Below are 25,222 nucleotides of genomic sequence, written 5' to 3' on the forward strand. Positions count from 1 at the left end.
CTGGCTTCCTCATCTCCATGAAAACATTCTGCATTTACTGCTTTCATGGCTTCTTACAGCCTTTTCTGAAAATATTTTATAGAACACATTAAAATGTGAGATGACAATGCAATGATTTAAAGTATAGCTTATGTGATTATCTAGTGAACACACATGGATTACGAGAATTTAAAGAGACAAATGATTCCTAACGTTTTTCTAGAGTACGTTCGATCTGCCCAAGGACCAAATCTAAGACAATGTGACCCTGCTGAACTTCACAAAATCGGATGTCTTGATGAACATCAAGAGGAGACTAGAATGTCTAAAAGGCTCTAGGCAGACGTGAACTAGGAGAAAGACAGGTGAGTGGAAGTCCAGGTAAAGAAGGCGGCTTTCAGGACCTTCTCAAAATTGAGGTCTGATCCAGGGTAACCTGAGGCCCCAAGACTCCAAAGGCTTCTGAGTTCCTTCGGCATGAGCACCCCAAGGGTTGACTTGTAAGCAACACGTGTCCAGGAAGAGGGCCTTCGCTTCTCCAGCCTGTGTCCTTCCACATCAGATCAGCACTGCTGAGCTTCATAAAGGCACAGGGTGGGGGAGAAGGACACTAAATGGTTAGGACAGAGAAGGAAGTTTCTAACTCTAACCAACACATCAATATGTACATGGCATTTCCTTAAGGCTGAAAGTGGTATGAAGGAAGAAGCAGCTAAATACTTCAAATGAACTTTCAAGTTGAGGCCCATAAATTTCTAAAATTACGAAATGTTTGTCATTTTCTACTGAGGAAACAGAAGAAAGGGTCTGATCTGCTTTGGACCAAAAAAAAAAAAAAAAACACCAAAAAACAAAAATCCCAAAGTGATATATTCAACATTCTGAAATCTTAACTACTGTACCTCTTTAAGCAAGCACAGACTGTAGCTGGTGCTACTTAACATAAGCATTACAACTTTGTTTTAAAAAACATTTCTTGAAACCAAGAACTAAAAGAAAGAAATTAAAGCTGTAGAGAATGCTCCAACTTCAGAGGACTCATACTATACCGTGAATCGTGTCTGTCACCTGGAAACCAGAGTGCTCCAGGCACGATCGCATGGACAAGCCTGCAGCAGAGAACACATGCACATACAGCTAAAGTGGTACATTACCCCCAACGCCCTTCACGCCACCCAACACAAAGACATTCCTTCCCAAGAGGGCGGGCTGCGGTCACACCAGCGTTCCAGGGACCAGAAATCTGTATTGGCTTCATGCTCTAAAGCCCAAACATTTAAGACCAGCAAGACAAAGACACTTTGCATATGTCAAAATTAGACACAGTAGTTTGTGGTTTATTTAGTTATCAAAAGAAGGCACCAAAGCAGGTACGGAAGGTGGTACACTGTAGGTTGTAATTTGGCAACTATCTTTGGAGAGTATTAATGGAAGAAATACTAGGTTAGACCAAATGGGAACACGCAATGCTAGAAACATGTTTCACTTCTGAGAGGGAGGTTTTGACTGCCTTAGAAATAGGTATAATTACACCATGCTCAACACATACAAGGGGAGTTTTTAAAACCAGAGTAAATTAGGTCATGATGACCTAATACAATGAGAAAAAAAATCGAATGCACTGTGTTCAGTTAGCAGGGACATGTGCTCAGCCTCTCGGGACGGAGCAGGGCTCTGCATGGGGAGCGGCAGCCATGCCGTCTCAGCTCCAGAGGGAAGTGCCGCAAGCAGACAGCTTCTCAGTAGCCAGGAGTTTACTGCCAACTATCTGTAGGCTGCTCTGTAATTTATCGTGACTGAATTTTTAATTAAACTGGGGTTAAGAGAAAACAGGGAAGAAGACATTTTGTTTTCTGGATTCAGAAAAGACCGTGTCCCAAACAGTACTCTTTTGAGTCACTGATACATATCTGCGTTGTGCCTTGGTGCCTTTCATTTAATTATGGTTAGTACTTCAACAAACACTAATATTAGCCTTCTACTACTCAAAGAACAAAAACAAAATTTTCCCAGACAGCACTCGAGAGATCGCTGGTGTATTATAAACGTTCATGCCTGTGAGACCGTTCAAAACGGTGAGGCCAAATCTCTCCATTCATGCAGAGAAGGGACTGGCTCGACACAGTCACTGTTCTGACAGAGGCAGGGACAAAGCCCCCTCTGAGACTTCCGCCAACTGGCACAGGTTACATTGAAAGAACAATACGTACTGACATTTGTGTCTTCCACAATTCATGATAAATAAGCAAACTGGTTATTTGTAATCAGCCAAACTTGCTTCTGGGAAAAGGCTGCTACTGGACGATGCAGAGCTCATGTTCCTTCCCAGTACCAGAAAGGAAAAAAATCAAGTTACATTGACAGCTAATTTTATTGTTTCAAGCTCTCTTCTAGCAATTACATCTCTTTCCACAATGGCAAAGGATAAACCAGTACTTCTCAAAACTTCTACCGAGCTATCCTACCTGCCTTAGTCACGGGTAATTTTATAGTTGAATTCGGTTTCCATCGTCTATGCAGCTAATGAAAATAACCTCCTTGTCATTAAAGTTAAGGCTGGCCTATGTGAAACAGACACTGAATTCTACTGACATTCACTGTTTTAAGATCACACCAATATTTTTATATTTAATAGTCTCCTGCAAATAATATCGTGTGGTGTGGCAGTTTTTTGAAGCTGTGTGTGTCTTACCTTGTTTTATTCTCAAAAGGACCCATTTTCCCCCTTGTCCAACACAGGACTTTCCATACGCCCTAAAATTAACACAAATCCTAAACAAAACATCCAGGGTACAGCTGGGAAGTCTGCTTATGTCTCATCTTATACAGAAATGGAGGGGGGTGGCAGAGATAGCTGTTTGTGGGACAGAACTGTGGGCCTTAAACCCAACCAGGAGGTTTTACCTTGGCCTTCTGCTACTTAACCCTTAGTGAACTGCACCAGAGAGCAGTCATTTCAGGGCTGCTATGGAAATAAAGGAAGTCAGACATCTCGCAACACCAAGATGAAGAAAAACAAGAAAGTCGAGAAGCATCTCGTTATTTTAAACCAAGTTACTTGTAAATGTAAATCAAAAAAATACTGCTACATAATATTTGATTCTCCAGAGGTAAAAAATTCCAAAGCTGGAACGAGGAGGAGAAAGGGAAAGAAGGGACATACTAAACTAAACCAGTCTATCATGTAATTAAGCAAAACAGCTAAACATTCTGAGAAAATACGTAAGTCTATCATTATGTGCAGTCATCAATTAACATGTTTCAGGGAAGGAGCTCATTCTAATCCACCTTGAAGGATGTGACAACTGCATGTATGTGGCCAGTTTAGGAAATACCAAGTTGTATTTGTACAAACGCACATGCATGTATAGGGATATGTGTGTGTGCTCTCCTCTAAGTAGAGGCAAAAATAAGGAAAGCATAACATTTGATTTGCATGACATTTCTGTCTTCAATCCATGCATTTATGAAAGTAATGTGACTTATTATTTGGGTTCCATAGTTGCTCAGCCACATCTCTTAATTAATGCAAATCCTGGCAAGTTACTATCAGTTTTGGCCATTTCTGGTGAAATCCCTGGCACCATGCCGTGAGAGCTCAACTTGTAAAGTGCACGGCACTGCCGTCGGCCTCGAGTCTTACTGACTGCTTAGTCTCGGCCCCTTACCTTCCTTCTCACTTAAACTGAAGTTCCTGTTCGGAGTTCCTGAATTTCTTCCCCTCCTCATGTTGCCAAAGTATTCAAATGGCCATTAATGTCCGAAACTCTAACTGGCAGCGAGTGCCCCTGCCAAACCCCAAAGAACTTGGGAACCAAAAATACTTGAGGCTGTAGGTTTCATGGTTTTACTAAGTTCAAACTTCAACAAGAAAGTGTACTTGAGGGCTACCCTGGTGGCGCAGTGGTTGAGAGTCCGCCTGCCGATGCAGGGGACACGGGTTCGTGCCCCGGTCCGGGAAGATCCCACATGCCGCGGAGCGGCTGGGCCCGTGAGCCATGGCCGCTGAGCCTGCGCGTCCGGAGCCTGTGCTCCGCAACGGGCGAGGCCACAACAGTGAGAGGCCCGCGTACCGCAAAAAAAAAAAAAAAAAAAAAAAGTACTTGAACTAGGGACTCAATCAACTGAGTAATTATATTGAAAACATTGAGTCCCACCTACAAAGCAAAGGAACAGCTTTTTTCTAACAAAAATGAGTTTGTCGCCAGAGTCAGTTGTGAGACTGTCAGACGTTTGCTCATTATCCATCGTGTGAGCTACTTGCTTCCCTTTCTACCCATGTGCTTTCAAGCACAGCTTCTACTCTTCATCAGCAGATGCAGTTTCAGGAATGGAAACTAACAGCCTAGTAAAAATAGAATTGAGAAGCTAAATCTAGAGTGCTGACCCCTCCTCCCCCATTAACTGCATGTAAAACATACTCTGATCCATTCGTTTGGTAAAAGTTAATTCCACTTTAAGTGGCTTCAATTCTTCTCTATTTTTCTACTGAGTTACCTAATAGTCTTTTTCCCCTTAAAAATAAATAGGGACATCGAATTCTGTTCAAATTCTATTTCCAGACATTTCTATTGCACTTAAGTACTATCAGGTAATAATTCTAGACTGCTAAAATTTCAAAAAGGACAAAATATTAACTACTGATGGTGAATCTTTATTAGGGGAAAAGAAAACTGCAAGGTCACGGCCTGCGTTGCAGCCGGCTGTTACTAAGTTAGCTGTCCTTAACAGGGCACACGTGCCAGCCAACACAGCAGCCACCAGCTCCATGTAACCACTGCAATTTAAATTAAGTAAAATTACTTAAAATTTAAAACTCCATTCCTTGGCTGCACGTGCCACTTTTCAGGCATATGAGGGCCGCAAGTGGCTGGTGACCGGCGTCCTGGACAGCACGCATCAGAGCATCCCCTCACCTCCACAGGTCTCTGCTGCTCTCAGGGCACAGGGCCTGCCCCCGGCCTAGGAGGAGCGCACCGTGCACACTGAAAACGCTCCTATTTAAGTTGAAATAGAAACAAAGCCTCCATAAATCAGATTTAAATAGTCTCATATCGCATGCAGTTCCAGCAGCTAGTTATTAAAGTATTTTTAAAGGGTTGCTTAAATGAAAGCACACGAAACGAATGGGCAGAAATGGGACTTAATTGTTACAGAAAGTCCTCAGAGAAAAAAATGGCTGAAGGTTGATTTCATTAAAAGTCCCAAAAGGACATTAATTGGGTATAGTTCAAGAACTGCTCTGAAACTGCAACTTGATTAAATAAAAAACTGGACTGCATGGTAAGCACAGACCCTGTTCTGCTGTACACCGTCAGTCAGGGGGCAGGGTCGGCCTTCAGTCAGCACGTGAACCTAATGCCAAAGTGGCCTCGGGTTTCCTCAGACACGCTAGCTTGTTCCTAACCTCAGACCCCGACCACTCTCACAGCTGGACAGGGTTAAGGGAAAATTACCCAATGAAAAGGTTCAGTCACATCATGACAATGTTTTTAAATGAGTTAATATCCAGAGTGCCAATTTTAACTTTAATATTTCTAAACATATAATCAAATCATCACGGATATGGACATGACCTGCTTTTTCGACTGAGCTGAAAGAGACTAGTCTTTAAAAAAAAAAAACTGAGTCAGAAAACTATTCTCCGTTTCATGAAGATCAAAATGGGCCCTTCCAAGGAAGATTTAAATGGGTATCAAAATTCTACCACAGAAACATACACATTTATATGTGTGGTCAGTAAAATGATAAATTCATGGTATAGCTTTTTTTTTTTTTGATAGCTTTTTTTTTTTAATCCAGACATTTGGGATATCCTATAACTGGTTAAGACAATTCAACAAATAAGGTACTTTAACTGAAAGATTCAATTATTTAAGTAATATAAAAATTTAGAAAGATTAGGAATCTAACAAATTCAAAGTTTTAAAGAAATCTCAAAGGGAGGTAGTTAATAAATCCGGCTTCACTGAGCTCACACTTTTCCACTGGGACTATCCTGTAAACCCTTTTTGATGATGCTCTCCCCACATTCGAATTTTACAACCTAAGTCTGAGCTGAAAATTTCAATGTGTGGAAAATCCAAGCATTATCCAAAACTATTAAAGATTTAACCAACATTGTACTTCCTCTGGATATAAAGCTGGATGTATTTGTACTAGTTTACTAACAAATAGTTAAGTAAAGACAGAATTTACTTAGAATATAAACAAAAAACCAAGTTGTGCAGCCCTATTAAAGCAAAAGCAATATATTTAAATAGCTCTTACACCACCACTAACATATTTTAAGTCTCTTCCCCGGTAATCTGGGAAGAGGATGAGAACTGTGACCAGGCCCCTCCCATCCCCAAGCAGCCGAGGAACTCACCATCTTTAGAATTGCACCGTACAGCCGCAGGAGCACCTTCCGAGGCTCGTCACCAACGGTGGCCAGAGTGTCGGGTAAGGAGCACTGGAACAGCATGTTACTGAGGCCACCTCTGTCAGAAACAAGAGGACCGTAAGGATCTGTATTTTGAAAGCAAGCTAAATCGCGTGTGGATGAGAAGTCAGGATCCATCCCACAAGAACTGTCCTCATCTAAGTCTTCATTTAATCTCTCAGGATACTAGCAACATAAATGATTAACTCCGCAGTTCTCAGATCAATTCCACGAGTCACAATAAAAACAGGCAAATTCCGGATCTGTTCTTCTAGGACAGCAATGGGGGGGGGGTTTATAATTGCATGTGGCATCTGCCTCAGAGAGTGACAAGGAGCGAGGAGACCCTCTTCAGCCCTGGGAATGGGGGGAAATCCCAGATGCCTCCCTTCCAGCCCACATTCACGTATGATCCAAAATTCCCATCATATACCCATCACTGCCAGGTTAAACTCTTGGGGCAATACTTAAACCATCTCCTACAGGACTTTCCACTTGAAGTGGAAAGATCCACCCCTTCTCAACCAGGTTTGCCTAACAGCCTTTTCAAAAAATTTGCAACATTAACAATTACTGGAGCTCTGAGAGCTCTAATAATTAACAATTACTGGAGCTCTCAGAGCTCTCAATACCCTAAACCTTCTACTGTGACTACCAAAGACAAGCAACAAGTTACAGGGGACGTTTAAACAGGAAAGCATAGCCTCGGGGACAAATCACCTGCCTGGGTTGGAAATGATTAGGTGCAGAGGGTGGTTAGTTAATGCAGGGACTGGAGTTAAATGAACACAAAATACTGTACAATTAGGAATTCGAGACCAGAGGCACCTCATCTGTAGTAGACTTCAGAGTCCCCCAATCCTATTCATAAACAGTCAGTAAACTGCAGGGAACTATTACATGAGCAAAGCACCACTCTGGAAGCTCGGGTAACACAACACTGAAACAAGCTCTGGTCCCTGCCCTTGAGCAACTTCCGCTCCAATGAAGAAGGCACACATAAAACTGTAAGACAGAATTCAAAATCATGGAACAATGTCTGAACCAGATACTTCAGCAAACCCTGAGTCTACACCTGCCTGTCAGATGCATCAATATCACACAGCAGTACAGGCGCAACTTGTGGAGAAAACGTTATCAGCAAGGTGGACCACAGCTTCCTAGAACGACATCCCCCAGTCACAGAAGCCAGCAGCCTCTTTCCCTGTTCTATCCACTGACAGTCTTAGTGAGGCTACGTTCCCCAAAGTGAGGCTAAAAACGAACCTAAATTGCATCATCACACGCCCAGTCAGACAGGGATCCTGAGCACACAGTGACAAGCACCGTCAAAAAATGGTCCAAGAGACAGAGTTCATTTTGTGTGAGGAAGAAAGATAACAGGGAGAACGTTTTATCTGGAGGTTGTTAACGTTGCTGCATTAACGGTGCCACAAAAATGCTCAAAGTTCCACCCCTGTGGCAGACACTCCCCATCCTCCTGGGTTAGAGAACCTGGGCTGGGCTCAGGCAGCAACGTGTCTTGCGTCAGGACTCTACTTACCAGCTGCCTCTACAGCTGGCCGGGCCTGTGCGACCAAGTCCTGGCAAATAAAATGTCAAGGAAGTGTCTATGTGGCTTTTGGGGAATCAACGTCAGACATGCTCATGCGCTTGCCCCCTCCTCCCCATCCATCCTGCTGTGTGGACCGAGGAGACAGTGGTGGGTCAGGGCTAAGCTACTGCCTCTGGGCTCCAAATTCCCACTCCAGTTCTGCTGTGATGCTGGGCTGGGACTCTGCCGATGACAAACCTCCTTTATCAGCTGCTCCCATTCATCAGGTTCTGGCGGCAGACGTGTCTGCTGGCCGCTCCTGCCCGCGTGCTGCGGCAGCAACCCGCCCGTTCCCATCCTCACTTCTTTGGGCGACCCCGGCACCAGCCTCAGGGTCCCCAGCAATAGCCAAGCAGTGCCCTCTCCTTGGAGGTCGGGATCCCAACCCTGTGGGCCCCTCCTCTCAGCTTCCAGGTTCTGATCACCCCAACCTCTTCCCTTGTCCCCCAGCCCCAGGAGCCTGCTTCCTGCACACTTAGTATTCCTTATTTTAATCAATTCTGTTCCCTTTTTGCTTTTTTGGTTCTCCACCGCCTGTTCACCCAATTCCCTATATTAAATCCTCTATGGCTGCTGAAATACCTAGTGGTGTTTCCGTTTTCTTGCTAGGATCCTAACTAGCACAAGTGGCCAGAGCTTCAGCAGCTTCTTAGATCACGAGATTAACGGCCACATCCTAGAAATAGCAGAGCGGTTAGCTGAAAGGAGTCTGCATCCCCACCAAGCCGTGAAGCCGCCACACCTGCTCAGCCTGGCTTCTCCTGTACCTCTTTAATGCACAACGGAAATCAATTTCTATGTTGTTTAACCACTGTGACTCTGGGGTCCTCTGTTATAAGCAGCTAAACCTAGTAGTAACTGATGCAGTGTCACCACATCCACTTACTCCTGTTCTTCCAGTCTGGAAACTCCTCACTCTTCTCTGCCATCTAAAAACTACCTACTGGGCTTCTCTGGTGGCACAGTGGTTAAGAATCCGCCTGCCAATGCAGGTGACACGGGTTCGAGCCCTGGTCCAGGAAGATCTCACATGCCGCGGAGCAACTAAGGCTGTGCGCCACAACTACTGAGCCCGCGCGCCACAACTGCTGAAGCCCGTGCGCCTAGAGCCCATGTTCCGCAATGAGAAGCCCATGCACCGCAACGAAGAGTAGTCCCCGCTCGTCGCAACCAGAGAAAGCCCACGCGCAGCAACAAAGACCCGACACAACCAAAAATAAATGAATAAAATAAGTTTATAAAAAAATAAAAACTACCTACTGTTTAAAACCAAGTTCCAAGGGCTTCCCTGGTGGCGCAGTGGTTGAGAGTCCACCTGCCGATGCAGGGGACACGGGTTCGTGCCCTGGTCCGGGAAGATCCCACATGCCGTGGAGCGGCTAGGCCCGTGAGCCATGGCCGCTGAGCCTGCGCGTCAGGAGCCTGTGCTCCGCAACAGGAGAGGCCACAATAGTGAGAGGCCCGCATACCGCAAAAAACAAAACAAACAAAAAAGAAACAACCAAGTTCCAAGTCCAACCTCCTCAACAATCTTTTGCTGTCTTCTCTGCTAGCTCCTGAAGACGGGTCACGTCTAACTTCAATTCTCAAGGCCCAGTGGCCCCAGATGGTGGATGCTCAATAGAGATTTTCTGAAAATGACAATGACCACAGCACTCTTCCAGAACCTCCCTTCTCCAAACTCCTCCCTGTTACATTTGGTAAATGACCATCTTATATTGTTCTCTAATAAGCCGGCAGTCAGCCTTGGCTCTCTAATTTAGACTGTAAGCTCCCCAAGGGACAGTCCCCTCTTCCTGGGGGAGGGCATCATGTAACAGAAAAGCCACAGGCTTCAGAGCCAGGGAGCCGATTCAAACCCTAGTTCTGCACTTACTAGCTGTGTAATCTTGGGCACGCTGCTAAACCTCTGTGACCCTCAAAAATGCACTCCTCTGTAAAGGAGCAGCACTTAAATCTAGTCACTGTAAGACCTCAGGGTCATGGAGCCCTGGGGCCGCAACGTCCCGAGCACGCAACAAGGGTGGGGTCATTCCATCCTCCCGACAACCTACAGGGCAGTGCCAGTACTGCCTCCATCACACAGAGGAGGAAACAAAGCAAGAAAGTGGCAGAGCCACAATGGAAGACGGCATCTGGCTCCAGAATCCTTGCTTTTACCCTCATGCTGAGAGATGGGACACAAGAAGGAGGGCACCACGTGCCATGCCAGACACACAGTGGTGCTGCGGGCACCGCCATCCATCACAGGAGCCCGACGTCAGGACGGGTCTGTACTAACTTGCATAAGACAAATGTCTCTGTTCCTGTGGCTGCTGTCACTTACGACCACAAACTTCGTGGCTTTAAACAACACACAGGGCTTCCCTGGTGGTGCAGTGGTTAAGAGTCCGCCTGCCAATGTGGGGGACGCGGGTTCGAGCCCTGGTCCAGGAAGATCCCACATGCCGCAGAGCAACTAGGCCCATGCGCCACAACTACTAGCTCAGTAAGCCTGAGCTCTAGAGCCCACGAGCCACAACTACTGAAGCCCGCGCGCCTAGAGCCCGTGCTCTGCAACAAGAGAAGCCATGGCAACAAGAAGCCCGCGCACCGCAAGGAAGAGCAGCCCCCGCTCGCCGCAACTAGAGAAAGCCCTTGCGCAGCAATGAAGACCCAACACAGCCAAAAATAAATAAATTAATTAATTAAAAAAAAACACACACACACATTTATTATCTTACAGTTCTGGAGATCAGATGCCTCTAGACAGGTCTCACAGGGCTAAACTCAAGCTGTCAGCAGGGCTAGACTTCTAAAGGACATACCTCATTCCAGGAAACACACAAAATAACTAAAACAGATTCGGAGTGAGCTAATGAATTCAAAGAGGGGCTACCGGCAGTGATGAGGAACTACGGTTTAATGGGCACAGAGGTTCAGTTTAGCAAGATGAAAACATTCTTGCGATCAACAGTGGTGATGGTTACGTGACCGACTTAATGCCACTAAACTATACACTTAAATATGGTTAAAATGGTAGATTTTATGCCATGCATATTTTACCGCAATTTTTAAAAAAGGAATGACGTCCTGACACAAGCTACAACATGGATGAACCTTAAAAACATGCTCAGTGAAAGAAGCCAGAACAAAAGACCAGATATTAAATGATTCCATTCATATGAAATGTCCGGAACGAGGCAATCTGCAGAGTGGGTGCCTAGGGCCGGGGCAGAAGGGGGCTAAAGGCGACAGGGTTTCCTCTCGAGGTATGAAATTGTTCTAAAATTGACTGTGGTGATGGCTGCACATACCTGTGGATATATTAAAAACCCTATGCTGGAACTTACCTGGCAGTCCACTGGTTAAGACTCTGAGCTTCCAATGCAGGGAATGCGGGTTCAATCCCTGGTGGGGGACCTAAGATCCCACATGCTGCACGGCCAAAAAAAAAAAAAAAAACCCATATACCAAAACCCACTGAATCCTACAATTTAAGCAGGTGAACTATGTGATATGTGAACTGTATCTCAATGGTTTAGAAAGGAAAAAAAAAATCTCATTTTTCTTCACCAGTGAAACTTGTATGTGCTTCTACAGAAACAACGTTTCACAGATGTAAATAAAAGTCATTTTAAAGAGTATTTTTCAACAGCTTATTTAAAGAAAAGCAATCATGGCATCTGGGAACCTCTGCCAGGAATAAGGACCTACTTTCCCAGGAGGCAAGCTAGCTGTCGACCCCAGCTCAGGAAGCAGGCAGGCGCAGAGACAGAAGGGCAGCCTTCTCCTTTCCCCTCCACTCAGGCCCGCGCCCCAAGTGCATGGCTTGTCACGAGGGCCTGCCACAGCCAGGCACAGCCAGCACGGGCTTCTGGCTACCAAGCAACAGGACAGGCATGACATCAGTTAAAAGCCCTAGTTTTCCTTCCTGTCACATACTCTCGAAAGCTCAGTCCACGGCGAGAGCAAACAGATGAACTACTGTTCTAAGCTGTGTTAACTTGATTCAGTTTATCCCCAGAGTCCCAAAGAAGGAAAGCAGGCCGGCTTGGCCACAAACAAGCCCACAACCTGGAAATCCTTCATTTCTTGTATTATCTGTAGCCGCTCACCCAATAGGCCCTAGTGGGAAGAAGTAAAACATGGATGATTTTTAAGTGACAATCAAAATAAATGAAACAATGTCATTGTCACAGATGACCCAAACTGTCAGAAAACACCTAGAAAAATGTCAGACACTAATGAGCTAAATACTTCGACTAGGAAGAAGATACGATGGGAAGATACGCCACAGAATGACAGCAGAAATACAACAGCCAATTTACCAGGGGATTTGTCAAGAATATCCTTCCAAGTAAAACCCCAGGAACGCTCAAGGATTCCAAAGAAGTCTGAAACTTCAACCTTTTTACCATGTGGCAGAAGATCTTTATAATAAACATACATGTCATAATTAAACTTAGGAGGCACAGAGATACTCACATAAGCAAAATATCAAATAAGATGAGAATAACGTATTTATTTCATATTCAACATATGTAAGCAAGCCATGGCAGGTAGGACACTGAAAAGAGAAGTCACTGCTGGCGGGAATTCTAACCAGTGCCCTAGGGATCCAGCTGAGTGTGCGTCCCTAATCCTCACCCCACAGGTCCCTCAAACAGTACCAATGGAATAACGAGCAGAACACAGAGCTGCTTTTACAGACTGCTGATGAGATGCGAAAATCATAATTTCAATTTCTCTTGATATACAGCTTATCAAGAATTAACTTACAATTGAGAATAATTTGACTCATCAAATGACAACACACATAGAACATATAGGATATTTGAAAAGAAACCATGCAAAAACAAAGAACCAACTCCAAACTGAAGAACCAAAAGGCTAACTGGTTTATATGCTGAAGAAAATGGATTTGTGAAAACAGAGCCACAAAGCAGTTGCTTGGTAGTGCTGTGCTGCTCTTGGCACATTCAAGATCACCTACACACCACAAGTGACGAAGGACCTGGGTGACCTGGTGTATTTTTTCAAACTCAATTAAGTTTATCAGTTGTTGAAGCAACTAAAGTAGGCTGCCTTAACGTGTATTAAATTGTTTGACTTTCAGATTTTAAAAGCCAGGTTCCAAAAAGTTGTGTGTACATGAATCTGAAAGACCCCCCCCAAAATAAAAAAGACAACTACTTTCCCAAATTCTATTATTCAAATATAACCACTTTGAACACTGTAGTATATATTTTTTCTTGTCATTTTCCTAAGCTCCTTTTCCCAATTTCTTTCTTTTTATTAAAATTGGGATCATGGGGCTTCCCTGGTAGCACAATGGTTGAGAGTCCACCTGCCGATGCAGGGGACACGGGTTCGTGCCCCGGTCCGGGAAGATCCCACATGCCGCAGAGCGGCTGGGCCCATAAGCCATGGCTGCTGAGCCTGCGTGTCTGGAGCCTGTGCTCCGCAACAGGTGAGGCCACAACAGTGAGAGGCCCGCGTACCGCAAAAAAAAAAAAAAAAAAAAGGGATCATGGTGAATATACTGCTCTACAAAGTTCATTTTCCACTTATGAGCATTTTCCCTCAATTCAGCATTAAAAACATCATTTTTAATTGTGCATGGAATTTCACCTTAAAGATACAGCATGGTTTAACCAACTGCCTAATGCTAAAGACAGAGTTTTCCCATTATTTTTTACTTCTACACACAACTCTACAAATGTATACCTATATGTCAATCTTTATGCACAAGATTGCATAAATCTTGAGGAGACCCTTTAAAGCTGGGTTTTCTGGACCAAAGGGCACTACCATTTTAACATTTCTTGATGCCTACTGCCGAAGTGTCCTAAAACAGAGCCACACCGGTTCACTCTTCACCTGGCAGTGGTGTCAGAACTCCTGTCTCATATCTCGTTTGACCTGTTTTTTAATCAATTAAAACTTGATATTATCAAAAATATAATTTTTTAAACCATTAAACTGCTAGTGAAGATAATGAAATTTTTTAATGCTTCAAGATATACATAAAGTTAACAAATGGCATGAAATATTTTAAAGTTAAAAAATTATTGCAAAGGGAATATTTGTAAGTACATCAATAAGGGAAAAATAGTTAATGAAAATAAACTATGAAACATACTGAAAGTTAGCAACTTTATTTAAATGGATTTCTTGATGTACGCCTTAGTGATTCTATGCTAAATAACTTCCCCCCAAACTGATAAATGTCAATTCTTTACCCACCTCAAATGAAGCGATAATTAACTGCACTAATCATTAAGAGGAGAAAAGAAAATTGGAAGATGTAAAACAGCAGATAATCTAAAATTTTAGTTGATCCAGAAACGGGTCAAAGAAACTATCACAGTTGGCATCGTATTGATTGTAATTTTATTTATTTATTTATTTATTTCAATTTTTTAAAAAGAGATTTCCCTTTTTATTTTTTAATTAATTAATTAATTTATGGCTGCGTTGGGTCTTCGTTGCTGTGCGCGGGCTTCTCACTGCAGCAGCCTCTCCTGTTGCAGAGCACGGGCTCTAGGCACGCGGGCTTCAGTAGCTGTGGCTCGAAGGTTCTAGAGCTCAGCCTCAGTAGTTGTGGTGCACGGGCTTAGTTGCTCCGCGGCATGTGGGATCCTCCCGGACCAGGGCTCGAACCCGTGTCCCCTGCATTGGCAGGTGGATTCCCAACCACTGCGCCACCAGGGAAGCCCGACTGCAATTAATTTTAAAAGAACCCTGAAAAATTCCACAAAATCATTTCAAAACAAAAACCACTCCACGAAACTAAGATCTGGCATTTGATGCTACTTCCTCTCAAAGTTCCTTGCAGCAGGAAATATCATCACGCCTTCCTGGTGTGAAAGGTCTTCTTAAAATAGAAGCCTAGATGACAACTGGTTACCTACGGTCAAACATGAACCAAAGGCTCCATGACTCACAGGATTATTAACCCCCCATACATGAACCACCCTACTGCAAGTACACCTGTCACAAAAAATGCTCTAATGTTTCAGCACTTAGACCAAATACACAGGTTATAAAAGACTTCAAAATTCTGTTCTAAAGATCAGAATCTTATTTCAGAATGAAACAGAATTTTAACACCAATGCAAAACGGTGGTTACCTCTAGGCAAAAGAAGGGAACCCGAAGCCAAATGTTCAGATTTGATAAAGCTATTTTATTATTTTCAAAATTTTATTCTTTACTACTTTATAAATGTAATTTTTAATAAAGAGAGGTTGTTTCACATAAAACTTTATGGCATCTAATACACAATCACCAGCATATACTATAATGAACTCTTCTCAAAAATCAGTTGGTAATTTAGTATATGTATAAAACCAAGATCACTGGAAGCAAGGGGAAAAAAGGCGCTGGTAAGGGCTTCCCTGGTGGCGCAGTGGTTGAGAGTCCGCCTGCCGATGCAGGGGACACGGGTTCGTGCCCCGGTCCGGGAAGATCCCACGTGCTGCGGAGCGGCTGGGCCCGTAAGCCATGGCCGCTGAGCCTGCGCTCCGCAACGGGAGAGGCCACAACAGTGAGAGGCCCGCGTACCGCCAAAAAAAAAAAAAAAAAGTTGCTGGTTAAAAGATCACAATGGGTCAAAGCAACAATAATCTTGTCCAATATCCTCTCAAACCCAATAGGGATATTTGTTGGGGTCTGTGGAGATCCTCTGACAGAGGGCTTCAAAAGATCAGTGACATCTTCAAAAAGTTAAATGTTGAGTTACCAAATGACCCAGCAATTTCACTCCTAGACAGATACCCAAGAGAAATGAAAACATATGTCCTCATAAACACTGAACACAAATGTTTATAATAGCCAAAAAAGGGGAAGAATCCAAATGTCCATCAATTAATGAATGAATAAACTGCGGTGTATCAAGCAATGAAATATTATTCAGCCATAAAAGGGAATGAAGTATCAATACATGCTACAACACAGATAAACCTAGAAAACATGATGCTAAATGAAAGAAACTGGTCACAAAAGGCCATGCATGTTGTATGAGTCCATCTATATGAAATGTCCAGAAGAGACAAATCCATAAAAAGTAAGTAGATCAGTGGTTGCCAGGAGCTAGGGAGAGGGGAGAACAGGAAGAGAACGCTAATGGTACAGGGCTTCATTCTGAGGTGATGAAAGTGTTCTGAAAAAACAGCAGTGATCGCCGTATAACTCTGTAAAAATACTAAAAAACACTGAACTGTACCATTTAAAAGGGTGAATTTTATATTATGTGAATTACATCTCAATAATGCTGTCTTTTTCCTTTCTAAACCCGTGATAACTTGCCTTAGTTTATTAAATCGACCATTCATTGATTTATTTGAACCTATGAATGACCGTCCTCTTAATATTAAGCTCCGTGTGTATGATCCATGGCAATCACCATTTGATTAAAATGTGCTCCCAAGTAGTGAACACTTCCAATGAAACTCTAGACCCTAGGAGAAATCAAGCCCTCAAAAACATGGGTGGGATAGGGAGGGTGGGAGGGAGGGAGACGCAAGCAGGAAGAGATATGGGAACATATGTGTATATATAACTGATTCATTTTGTTGTGAAGCTGAAACTAACATACCATTGTAAAGCAATTATACTCCAATAAAGATGTTTAAAAAAAAAAAAATATGACACAGAGGAGGAAAGGGTGCCTTACTGAAAGGTTGGCTTCTGGCATTCAATACTTGGTTTGTACATATGGACAAACATAGAAAAAAAAAAAAAAAACATGCCTCTGATTTTAGGATCTGGAAAAAGAAGCAGCATTACTAAGGACTTTGGAATGAGAGAAGTTACCGAGTTTCAGGAAACCTCTGTGGTTACACTGGGTTTCCAGCTTCCCACACCTACCTGTAACTCTATTTGGAGGTGGCATCTGTCCCCCACCAGCACGACCAAAGGTGCTTCCCTCTGGTCCTGGCCATACACTTCTTTTTCTCCTCCCCACGTATCTTTCTGCGGCCTACTCCTGCAGCCCCCCAGTTTGAGGCCTGTCAGGGAGGGCTCACACACACACACAGCCCACCACCTTCTCCACTCTCCCATGACCTGGTTTCCAGAGCCCAGGCACCTTCCACCATCCAGGCTATTGTCAAAACCATCAAGAGAAAAGATTCCAGAATAAAGCCTGGGGAGGGAAGGTTTGCCAACGCTGGCCTCCCGTGCCCTTTGCCCTCCTCCTGCCGATTGGCTCACTTCAGTGCTGTTCATAATCTCTGGACTTTCCAAAGTTTTAAAATTATGCTTCAGTAGTTGTGAACATCTCTGAACCAGGTGGCTTCCACAGTACTCTTTATGCAGCATCCTGAATTCCACCCCTGCGCTGGCAGGCCAAACGCAACGCAGGAAAACTAAGAGAGGAAGACTCGGAAAAGATGAAATTTCCAGTAGCCTATGTGCAGGGGAGAGCAGTAAAAGGCCACAACTGTAACTTCAGGCATTAATTACCTGCCATCGTACGTATACCCTACAGAATCCTACTCACCCTTATTCACAGTCCAAAACGGACAAAGGGTGACTCACAAACCAGGTCTGTTCGCAGTTCTCATCAGTAAAACAGGGTCCCTGAAAAGGTCAGACACCTGGGGGGACCCCTGCCTTCTCCACATGACTCGTCTATATGAATGTCACTTGGCCCTGGACTGTGACAGGATGCCTGCCTGCTGAGGTTTCTAACCCATGGGAGCACTAACTGGACCTCAGGGGAGATATGCCACTTGACTTTATTACTTACCTAAAATACAGGACTCGTCAACACGCTCAAGGTCATTTGAAGTCCCTGCCAGACATCATACTCTCAGGATACTTTTGCACATACCTTGCAAGCAATAGGTACTATTGTAGAGAACTGCTTATCACAAAAAATCTGGGCAAAAATAGAGACAGGTGTATGTTATCTCTGCCTAAACTGAAGTGCACACCTGAGTGACTAGCTGAAATAACCATCATACTGTGTTAGAACTAGACAGGAGTCACCACTTATTAACACTTTAACTCCTGGCAAGCTACTCAGCCTCTCTGAGCCCCTGGGGTTAAGAATTCCTCTCCCTTGGGGCTTCCCTGGTGGCACAGTGGTTGAGAATCTGCCTGCCAATGCAGGGGACATGGGTTCAAGCCCTGGTCTGGGAAGATCCCACATGCCACGGAGCAACGAGGCCCGTGAGCCACAACTACTGAGCCTGCGTATCTGGAGCCTGTGCTGTGCAACAAGAGAGGCCGTGACAGTGAAAGGCCCGCGCACCGCGATGAAGAGTGGCCCCGGCTCGCCGCCAACTAGAGAAAACCCTCGCACAGAAACGAAGACCCAACACAGCCAAAAATAAATAAATAAATAAATAAAATAAATAAATTAAAGTAACTTTCATCTTAAAAAAAAAAAAAGAATTCCTCTCCCTGAGGCTCACTGCCCAGATTAACGTAGTACCTGAGCACTTAATGAATGGAATCTTTTATTACCATGATTAACTTAACAAAGCAGAAGTTCTAGCATTCAAACTGTCCTGAAAAGATCAAAATGTTATTTCAATTAAAATATAACACTATATGGCTATTCAAAAGAATAAGGTAGCTCAATAAATACCAATATAAAACAGTCTCCAAGACACAGTGCTGCTTTTAGTGCAAAAAAAGTGATCTACTGTTAAGTATTAAAGAGGGAGGGGAAGCTACACATTCTCAGCCCCTCGCACAGGGCCTAGCACATTGCAGCTCTCAGTGTTCGCTGAAGAAACGAATACACCCACATATACTAATGTATGCATGACATCTCTCTGGAAGTGCTTGCTTCTAGGGAGAGGCGCTGGGGTCAGAGGTGGGAGAAAGACACCCTTTTGTAATGTTTGAATCTTAAAGCCAGTACACTGATTATCTACTCAAAGATTTTTTTTCTTTAACAAAATGAGCAAAAATAACCCTTGTTTTTTTCCAACTGTCCTCTGTAATCCCTTCACAAATAAAAGCAATGAATGCTCAAGGAGGGAGCTATCCCACTCAACTGATCTCCTGGTTAATCATCAGGTCGGTATGAAGTACCATCCTAACCACAAGATAATTAGAGGCTAACAAATAAAACACTCTTGTGGAAAATCTAAAAACTCTTCGTACCTCCCTCCGTTCCTGCCTTAAATATAGGGTGGCAAATGTGATGTACCTGTTCATGTTTCAAGCCCCTCACTGGCCTGGGGCCCTTGTTCTGAACATGAAATATCACTACAGAATGCTAGGGAGGTTAAGACACACACAGAGGAACTCAGATGTGAACGGCTTCCAAGGCAGGCCAGGGAATGTTCTTAATGCTTAAAGTAATACTGCTTTTTCTTATTTTCACACTTTCTCTTAAAAAAAATTAAGGAAAATGTTTAGTAACTTGGGCTCCAGTTAATTGAAACTTTCCTGCTAATTTCTTTACTCTAGTCACATAACAGATAATACCCTGTGTACGTTTCAGGATTTTTAGGCCCAGGCCTCATTTTCAGCCCTGAACTGCCTGACTGAGCCCTTTAAAAAGCCAAAATGTTTTTCACTGATATCAATCTATAATAGTAATGATCAATTTGTTTCTTGGTGACTTTTCCAACCTTCAACTTTAGAGGCAGTTCTAGGTTTAGGCAAGTTGATTCTCACCTCCCCCAACTCATCTTTTTCTACATTAGCCCCACTGTTCCAGAACCTGAAGCGTAATCCTTTCCAACAGAAGTCGACTGTGTTAGACAGTGAAGCATCTTGGGGAAATTTACATGTTACCTAAACACAGGACAAACCCCAAAACCCTGGTAAGGCACAAAATCAATCAAGATCCTCTTAACTTGCTAACAGGTCACTACAATTCAAACAGGTTACTCTCACATTTGGGATAAAGTACAGTTAATTTCCAGACTTAATGGCAGTGGAGATTTTCAAGGAGGGAGAAGAAAATGAACATTTCCCCGCCATGAGGCAAATGAGGTAACACTCCTGACTTAAAGGTCTATCAGCTCACCACTTATGGCACAGCTGTACTTTACCCAGGAGGTCAGAGGTGGCAAGAGGGCTCCCCACTCAAATACAGAGAGGACTCAACTGTAACGCAGGGAAGCAAAGGAAGGTGGCTGGGCCACAGCAACTGTAAAAACTAGCCTTCCAGCTCCCCACCTTCTAAGGCTCAGTCCTCAGGGTGGGACCACGGTACGGCCCTTCCCTCATCACTCCCTCTCCAGCCACAAAGCTGCAGGGCAAGATGGCATCTTGGTTCCTGGCCGCTTCACAAATCCTCCCAGACTGTTCATCCACCTTGTGAAAAACACCGAATGCTACTGGCAGGTGTTGGCTATAAAAACTATCATTCAAGTTTGCTTGCTCTGAAAAGTTCTCATAGATTGAAAATATACTCCATGTGTAGAAAGGAGGTCAAATTCAAGTCAAAGATAAGGCCGAACAGTCCAGTAGATGTGGTCCATTCGTGCTGTGTTGTGTGACACTTTAACACGGCAGCAGGAAGCTGGTCTACACGGGGCAGGTCCTGGGCACTTGGGAATGTCACACCCTGTGCTTCAAGTACTCAGTGTGTGACAGGAAGTAGTTGGTAATTTTAACTACAAGTGATAAAGTGAATGCAGGGGAGAGAGCCTCTGCACTATTGTGTGCACTCTCTTTGCCCCACAGAAACAATTTTTTAAGTTTTGGAGTAAAATCACTTCACTAGATAGTGGTCTACTGTATAACATAGTTTTTATTTTAGCAACATGTATTTAATACAAGTAGCTTTACAAATGGCTTGTATCCTTTATTTGTAGACTTATCAGGTCTTAACGAGGTTGTTTCTGTTTTATTCTGCAGCATTCTACATGGGGAAAATGCATGCTGTAGTGATACAACAAGTTGGTGAAGTGCCCAAGGTCTTGAAATATGCCATTCCTCACGTCAAACATCTAGATTACTTTTTTCCCAATACTTAAGCTGAGGTGAAACACACATAACGTACAATTTGCCATCTTAAACACCGGTAAGTGTACAGTTCAGTGGCATTAAGTACATTCACATTCTTGTGCAACCATCACCATCTTCTGCCTCCAGGACTGCTCATCCCATAAAGCTGACACTCCGTGCCCTTTAAACACTAACGCCCCATTCCCCATCCTCCAGCCCCGGGCACCCACCAGGATACTGTGTCCCTATGAATCTGACTTCTCTAGGGACCTCACAGCAGTGACATCATACAATATTTCTCTTTTTTGACTGGCTTATTTCACTTAGCAGAACGTCCTCCAGGTTCAGCCATGTTGTAACGTGTCAGAATCTCCTTTTTATCAAAGCTGAATAATATCTGATTACAGGTATATGCCACACTCTGCTCATCCATTCATCCATCAAAAACATCTATGTATTTTTAACCATTTGGAAAAGGAGTCCATCTAGGTGAGTCAGCTCAGACAACGAGAAACCTGAGACACTGCCTGCTCCAGAGAAGCCTTTAACACAAACGTTTTCACCTGCTAAACCGAGATGGGAAATTTCTCGTCTGCACCTAACCAACTGTACTTTGCTGAAAACCAAAAAAGCCACTGAAATCTCTGCAAACTGTCCACAAGTAACATGGCGCAAAGCCCAGCACACACAGGACTTAGTCTCCCTAAGGTTCAGGGCCTGCAAGGAAAATAGAAGACAGCGTAATATCAAAAGAGCTACTGAATTTAGAGCACAAACAAGAAAAAAGGAGACCTTTGCAAAATTTCTTCTAACCATCTAAAATTCAACTTGAAACGACCACAGCTCAGGGGGAAAAAAGCACTTCAGTAAAATGACAGCATAATACACAGTAATCAGGAACAGGTGTCAACTCCCAGCTCTCTCAACACCAAGTCTACAGGCACAGTTACGAGAACAGGCTTTGTCCCAGGTGGGCTGCTGGCTCTGCAGACAGCTGCATGGTCTTGGGCAAATTACTCTGTAAGATGGTGTAAGAATATCTAGTAGGGGTCTGTGAAGATTACAGGAGATAATGTCAGTTGTTTATTATCAATCTTTAAGAGTGTGTGGGGGCTTCCCTGGTGGCGCAGTGGTTGAGAGTCCGCCTGCCGATGCAGGGGACGCGGGTTCGTGCCCCGGTCCAGGAAGATCCCACATGCTGCGGAGCAGCTGGGCCCGTGAGCCATGGCCGCTGAGCCTGCGCGTCCGGAGCCTGTGCTCCGCAACAGGAGAGGCCACAACAGTGAGAGGCCCACGTACGGCAAAAAAAAAAAAAAAAGAGTGTGTGGGACAGCTTCCCTGGTGGCGCAGTGGTTAAGAATCCGCCTGCCGATGCAGGGGGCACGGGTTCCAGCCCTGGTCCCGGAAGATCCCACATGCCACAGAGCAACTAAGCCCGTGAGCCACAACTACTGAGCCTGCGCTCTAGAGCCCGTGAGCCGCAATTACTGAGCCCGTGTGCCACAACTACTGAAGCCCGCATGCTGCAATTGCTGAAGCCCATGCGCCTAGAGCCCGTGCTCTGCAACGAGAAGCCACCGCAATGAGAAGCCCACGAACCACAATGAAGAATAGCCCCCGCTCGCCACAACTAGAGAAAGCCTGCGCACAGCAACGAAGACCCAACACAGCCAAAAATAAATAAATAAAATAAATAAATTTATTAAAAAAAAAAAGTGTGCAGGACAGAGAAAAGCTCGGTCTTCAATCCTCTGCTCCAGGCTGCTCAACCTAAGCACTGTCCACATTCAGGGCACGGAGAGGAAGTGCTGTCCTGAGCACTGTAGGATGTTGAACAGTATCCCTGCCCTCTACCCACTAGATGCCAGTAATACCACCACCACCACCACCATGAAATCGTGACAATCAAAAATGTGTCCGGGGGCTTCCCTGGTGGCGCAGTGGTTGAGAGTCCGCCTGCCGATGCAGGGGACGCAGGTTCGTGCCCCGGTCCGGGAAGATCCCATGTGCCGTGGAGCGGCTGGGCCTGTGAGCCATGGCCGCTGAGCCTGCGCGTCCGGAGCCTGTGCTCCACAACGGGAGAGGACACAACAGTAAGAGGCCCACATACCACAAAAAAAAAAAAATGTGTCCGGTCATTACCAAATGTCCCTCAGAAAGTATTTCTAAAATACCCATTTCAAGCCACCAACCTTAGCATCCTTGGGACACAGCACACCTCTGCCTCCTCTTCCCACCTGAAAGGTCCTTCTACCTCTCAGAGTTCAGGGATGCTCCCACTTTCTCCACAAAGTGCCCCACAGCCCTTCTAGCCCACATGGACCTCCTGGGCCTTATGTTTTTATTGTTTCATCACCAGGCCCTAGACTACTGCGATATTCAACAAAAAAAGTACTAGGCACAATGAGATGATTGAATGTTGATTTACAGGGAGATGGCAGCCTGGTTGTGGATGCAAGATGGGCTAATGCAAAGCTAAAGATGAGGGCTGTCCTAGGGCGGTAAAAGATTCCCTGCCAGTGGACAGAGGATGGTGAGATCATGGAGGGAGTCTAGGCTGACTGCCAGGCTCCGCCAGAGAGGAAACCAAGGAAGGAGACGGTGGGCATAAGGGTCAGAGATGAGCAAGCCAAGAGACTAGACTGAAGAAAAGAACTCCTGGAGTTAATAAGCAATTATAGCATGGTTATGCGATACAAGGTTAATATACAAAAATCAGTTGCTTTCCTGTATACCAGCAATGAACAAGTAGACAATGAAATTAAAGACGTGTTACCATTTACATTAGCACCCCCCCCAAATTAAATACTGAGGTATAAATCTAACAAAATATGTACAAGATCTATATGAGGAAAACTACAAAATTCTAACGAAAGATATCAAAGAACTAAATAAATGGAGAGATATTCCATGTTTGTGAACAGGAAGACTCAATATTGTCAAGATGTCAGTTCTTCCCTACTGGATTTATAGATTCAATGCAATCCCAATAAAAATCCCAGCAAGTTACTTGGTGCATATCAACAAACTGATTCTAAAGTTACATGGAGAAGCAAAAGACCTAGAACAGCCAACTCAATACTGAAGAAGAACAAAGTCTGAGGACTGATCGTACAGATTTCAAGACTTACTATAAAGCTACAGGAATCAAGATAGCGTGATACTGGCCAAAACAAAAAAAACAGACAAATAAATCAATGGAACAGAATGCAGAGGCCAGAAACAGACCCACATCAATACAGTTAACTGATCTTGACAAAGAGCAAAAACAATACTGTGGAGAAAGGATAGTCTTTTCAACAAATGGTGCTGGAAGGACTTGACAGCCCCAGCCAAAAAAATGAAATCTAGACACAGACCTTATACCTTCACAAAAATTAACTCAAAATGGATCATTGACCTAAATGTAAGATGCAAAACTATAAAACTAGAACATAACATTAAAGAAAATCTAGTTCATAACATTAAAGAAAATCTAAAAAACTAGAACATAACATTAAAGAAAATCTAGGTGATGATGTTTTAGATACAACTTCAGAGACATGATCCCTGAAAGAAATAACTGATAAGCTGGACTTCATTAACATTAAAAAATTCTCCTCTGCAAAAGACACTATCGAGAATGCAAAGCAAGCCACTAATTGGAAGGAAATATTTGCAACAGACATTTGATAAAGGACTATTATCCAAAACATTCAAAGAACTCTTGAAATTCAACAATAAGAAAACAACCTGATTAAAAATGGGTGGGGGCTTCCCTGGTGGCGCAGTGGTTTGAGGTCCGCCTGCCGATGCAGGGGACGCGGGTTCCTGCCCCGGTCCGGCAGGATCCCACATGCCGCAGAGCGGCTGGCCCCGTGAGTCATGGCCACTGAGCCTGCGTGTCCGGAGCCTGTGCTCCGCAACGGGAGAGGCCACAACAGTGAGAGGCCCGCGTACCACAAAAAAAAAAAAAAAAAAAAAAGGGCGGAAGATCCAAGCAACACCTGAGCAAGGAAGATACACAGATGGCAAGTAAGCATAGGAAAAGATGCTCAACATCATTTGCCATTAGAGAATCACAAATTAAAACAAGATACTACTACACACCTAGTAGAATGGCCAAAATCCAGAATACTGACAACACCAAATGCTGGAGGATGTGGAACAACAGGAACTCATTCACTGCTGGTGGCGATGCAAAATGGTGCAGCCCCTTTGGAAGATGGTTTGGCAGCTTCTTACCAAACTAAACATACTCTTACCATATAATCCAGCACCTGGGCTTGTTGGTATTTACCCAAATGAACTGAAAACATGTCCAGAGAAAAGCCTGCACAC

The 25,222-nt window shown here is 44.1% G+C and overlaps 1 protein-coding gene across 7 annotated transcripts in view; it reads right to left on the reverse strand.

Moving 5' to 3' along the window:
* The window catches only part of CHKA (choline kinase alpha), a 63,346-nt gene that overhangs the window by 30,850 nt on the left and 7,274 nt on the right, over positions 1-25,222 (reverse strand). For all 7 annotated transcript variants that reach the window (XM_019929048.3, XM_073809270.1, XM_033861302.2 and 4 more), the window contains exon 2: positions 6,350-6,461. In XM_019929048.3, coding sequence (XP_019784607.3) covers positions 6,350-6,461 — 112 coding nt within the window. The remainder of the gene's footprint in view (positions 1-6,349; positions 6,462-25,222) is intronic.

This window comes from Tursiops truncatus, chromosome 8 (genome assembly GCF_011762595.2).
Source record: "Tursiops truncatus isolate mTurTru1 chromosome 8, mTurTru1.mat.Y, whole genome shotgun sequence".
In the NCBI taxonomy this organism is placed as follows: domain Eukaryota; kingdom Metazoa; phylum Chordata; class Mammalia; order Artiodactyla; family Delphinidae; genus Tursiops; species Tursiops truncatus.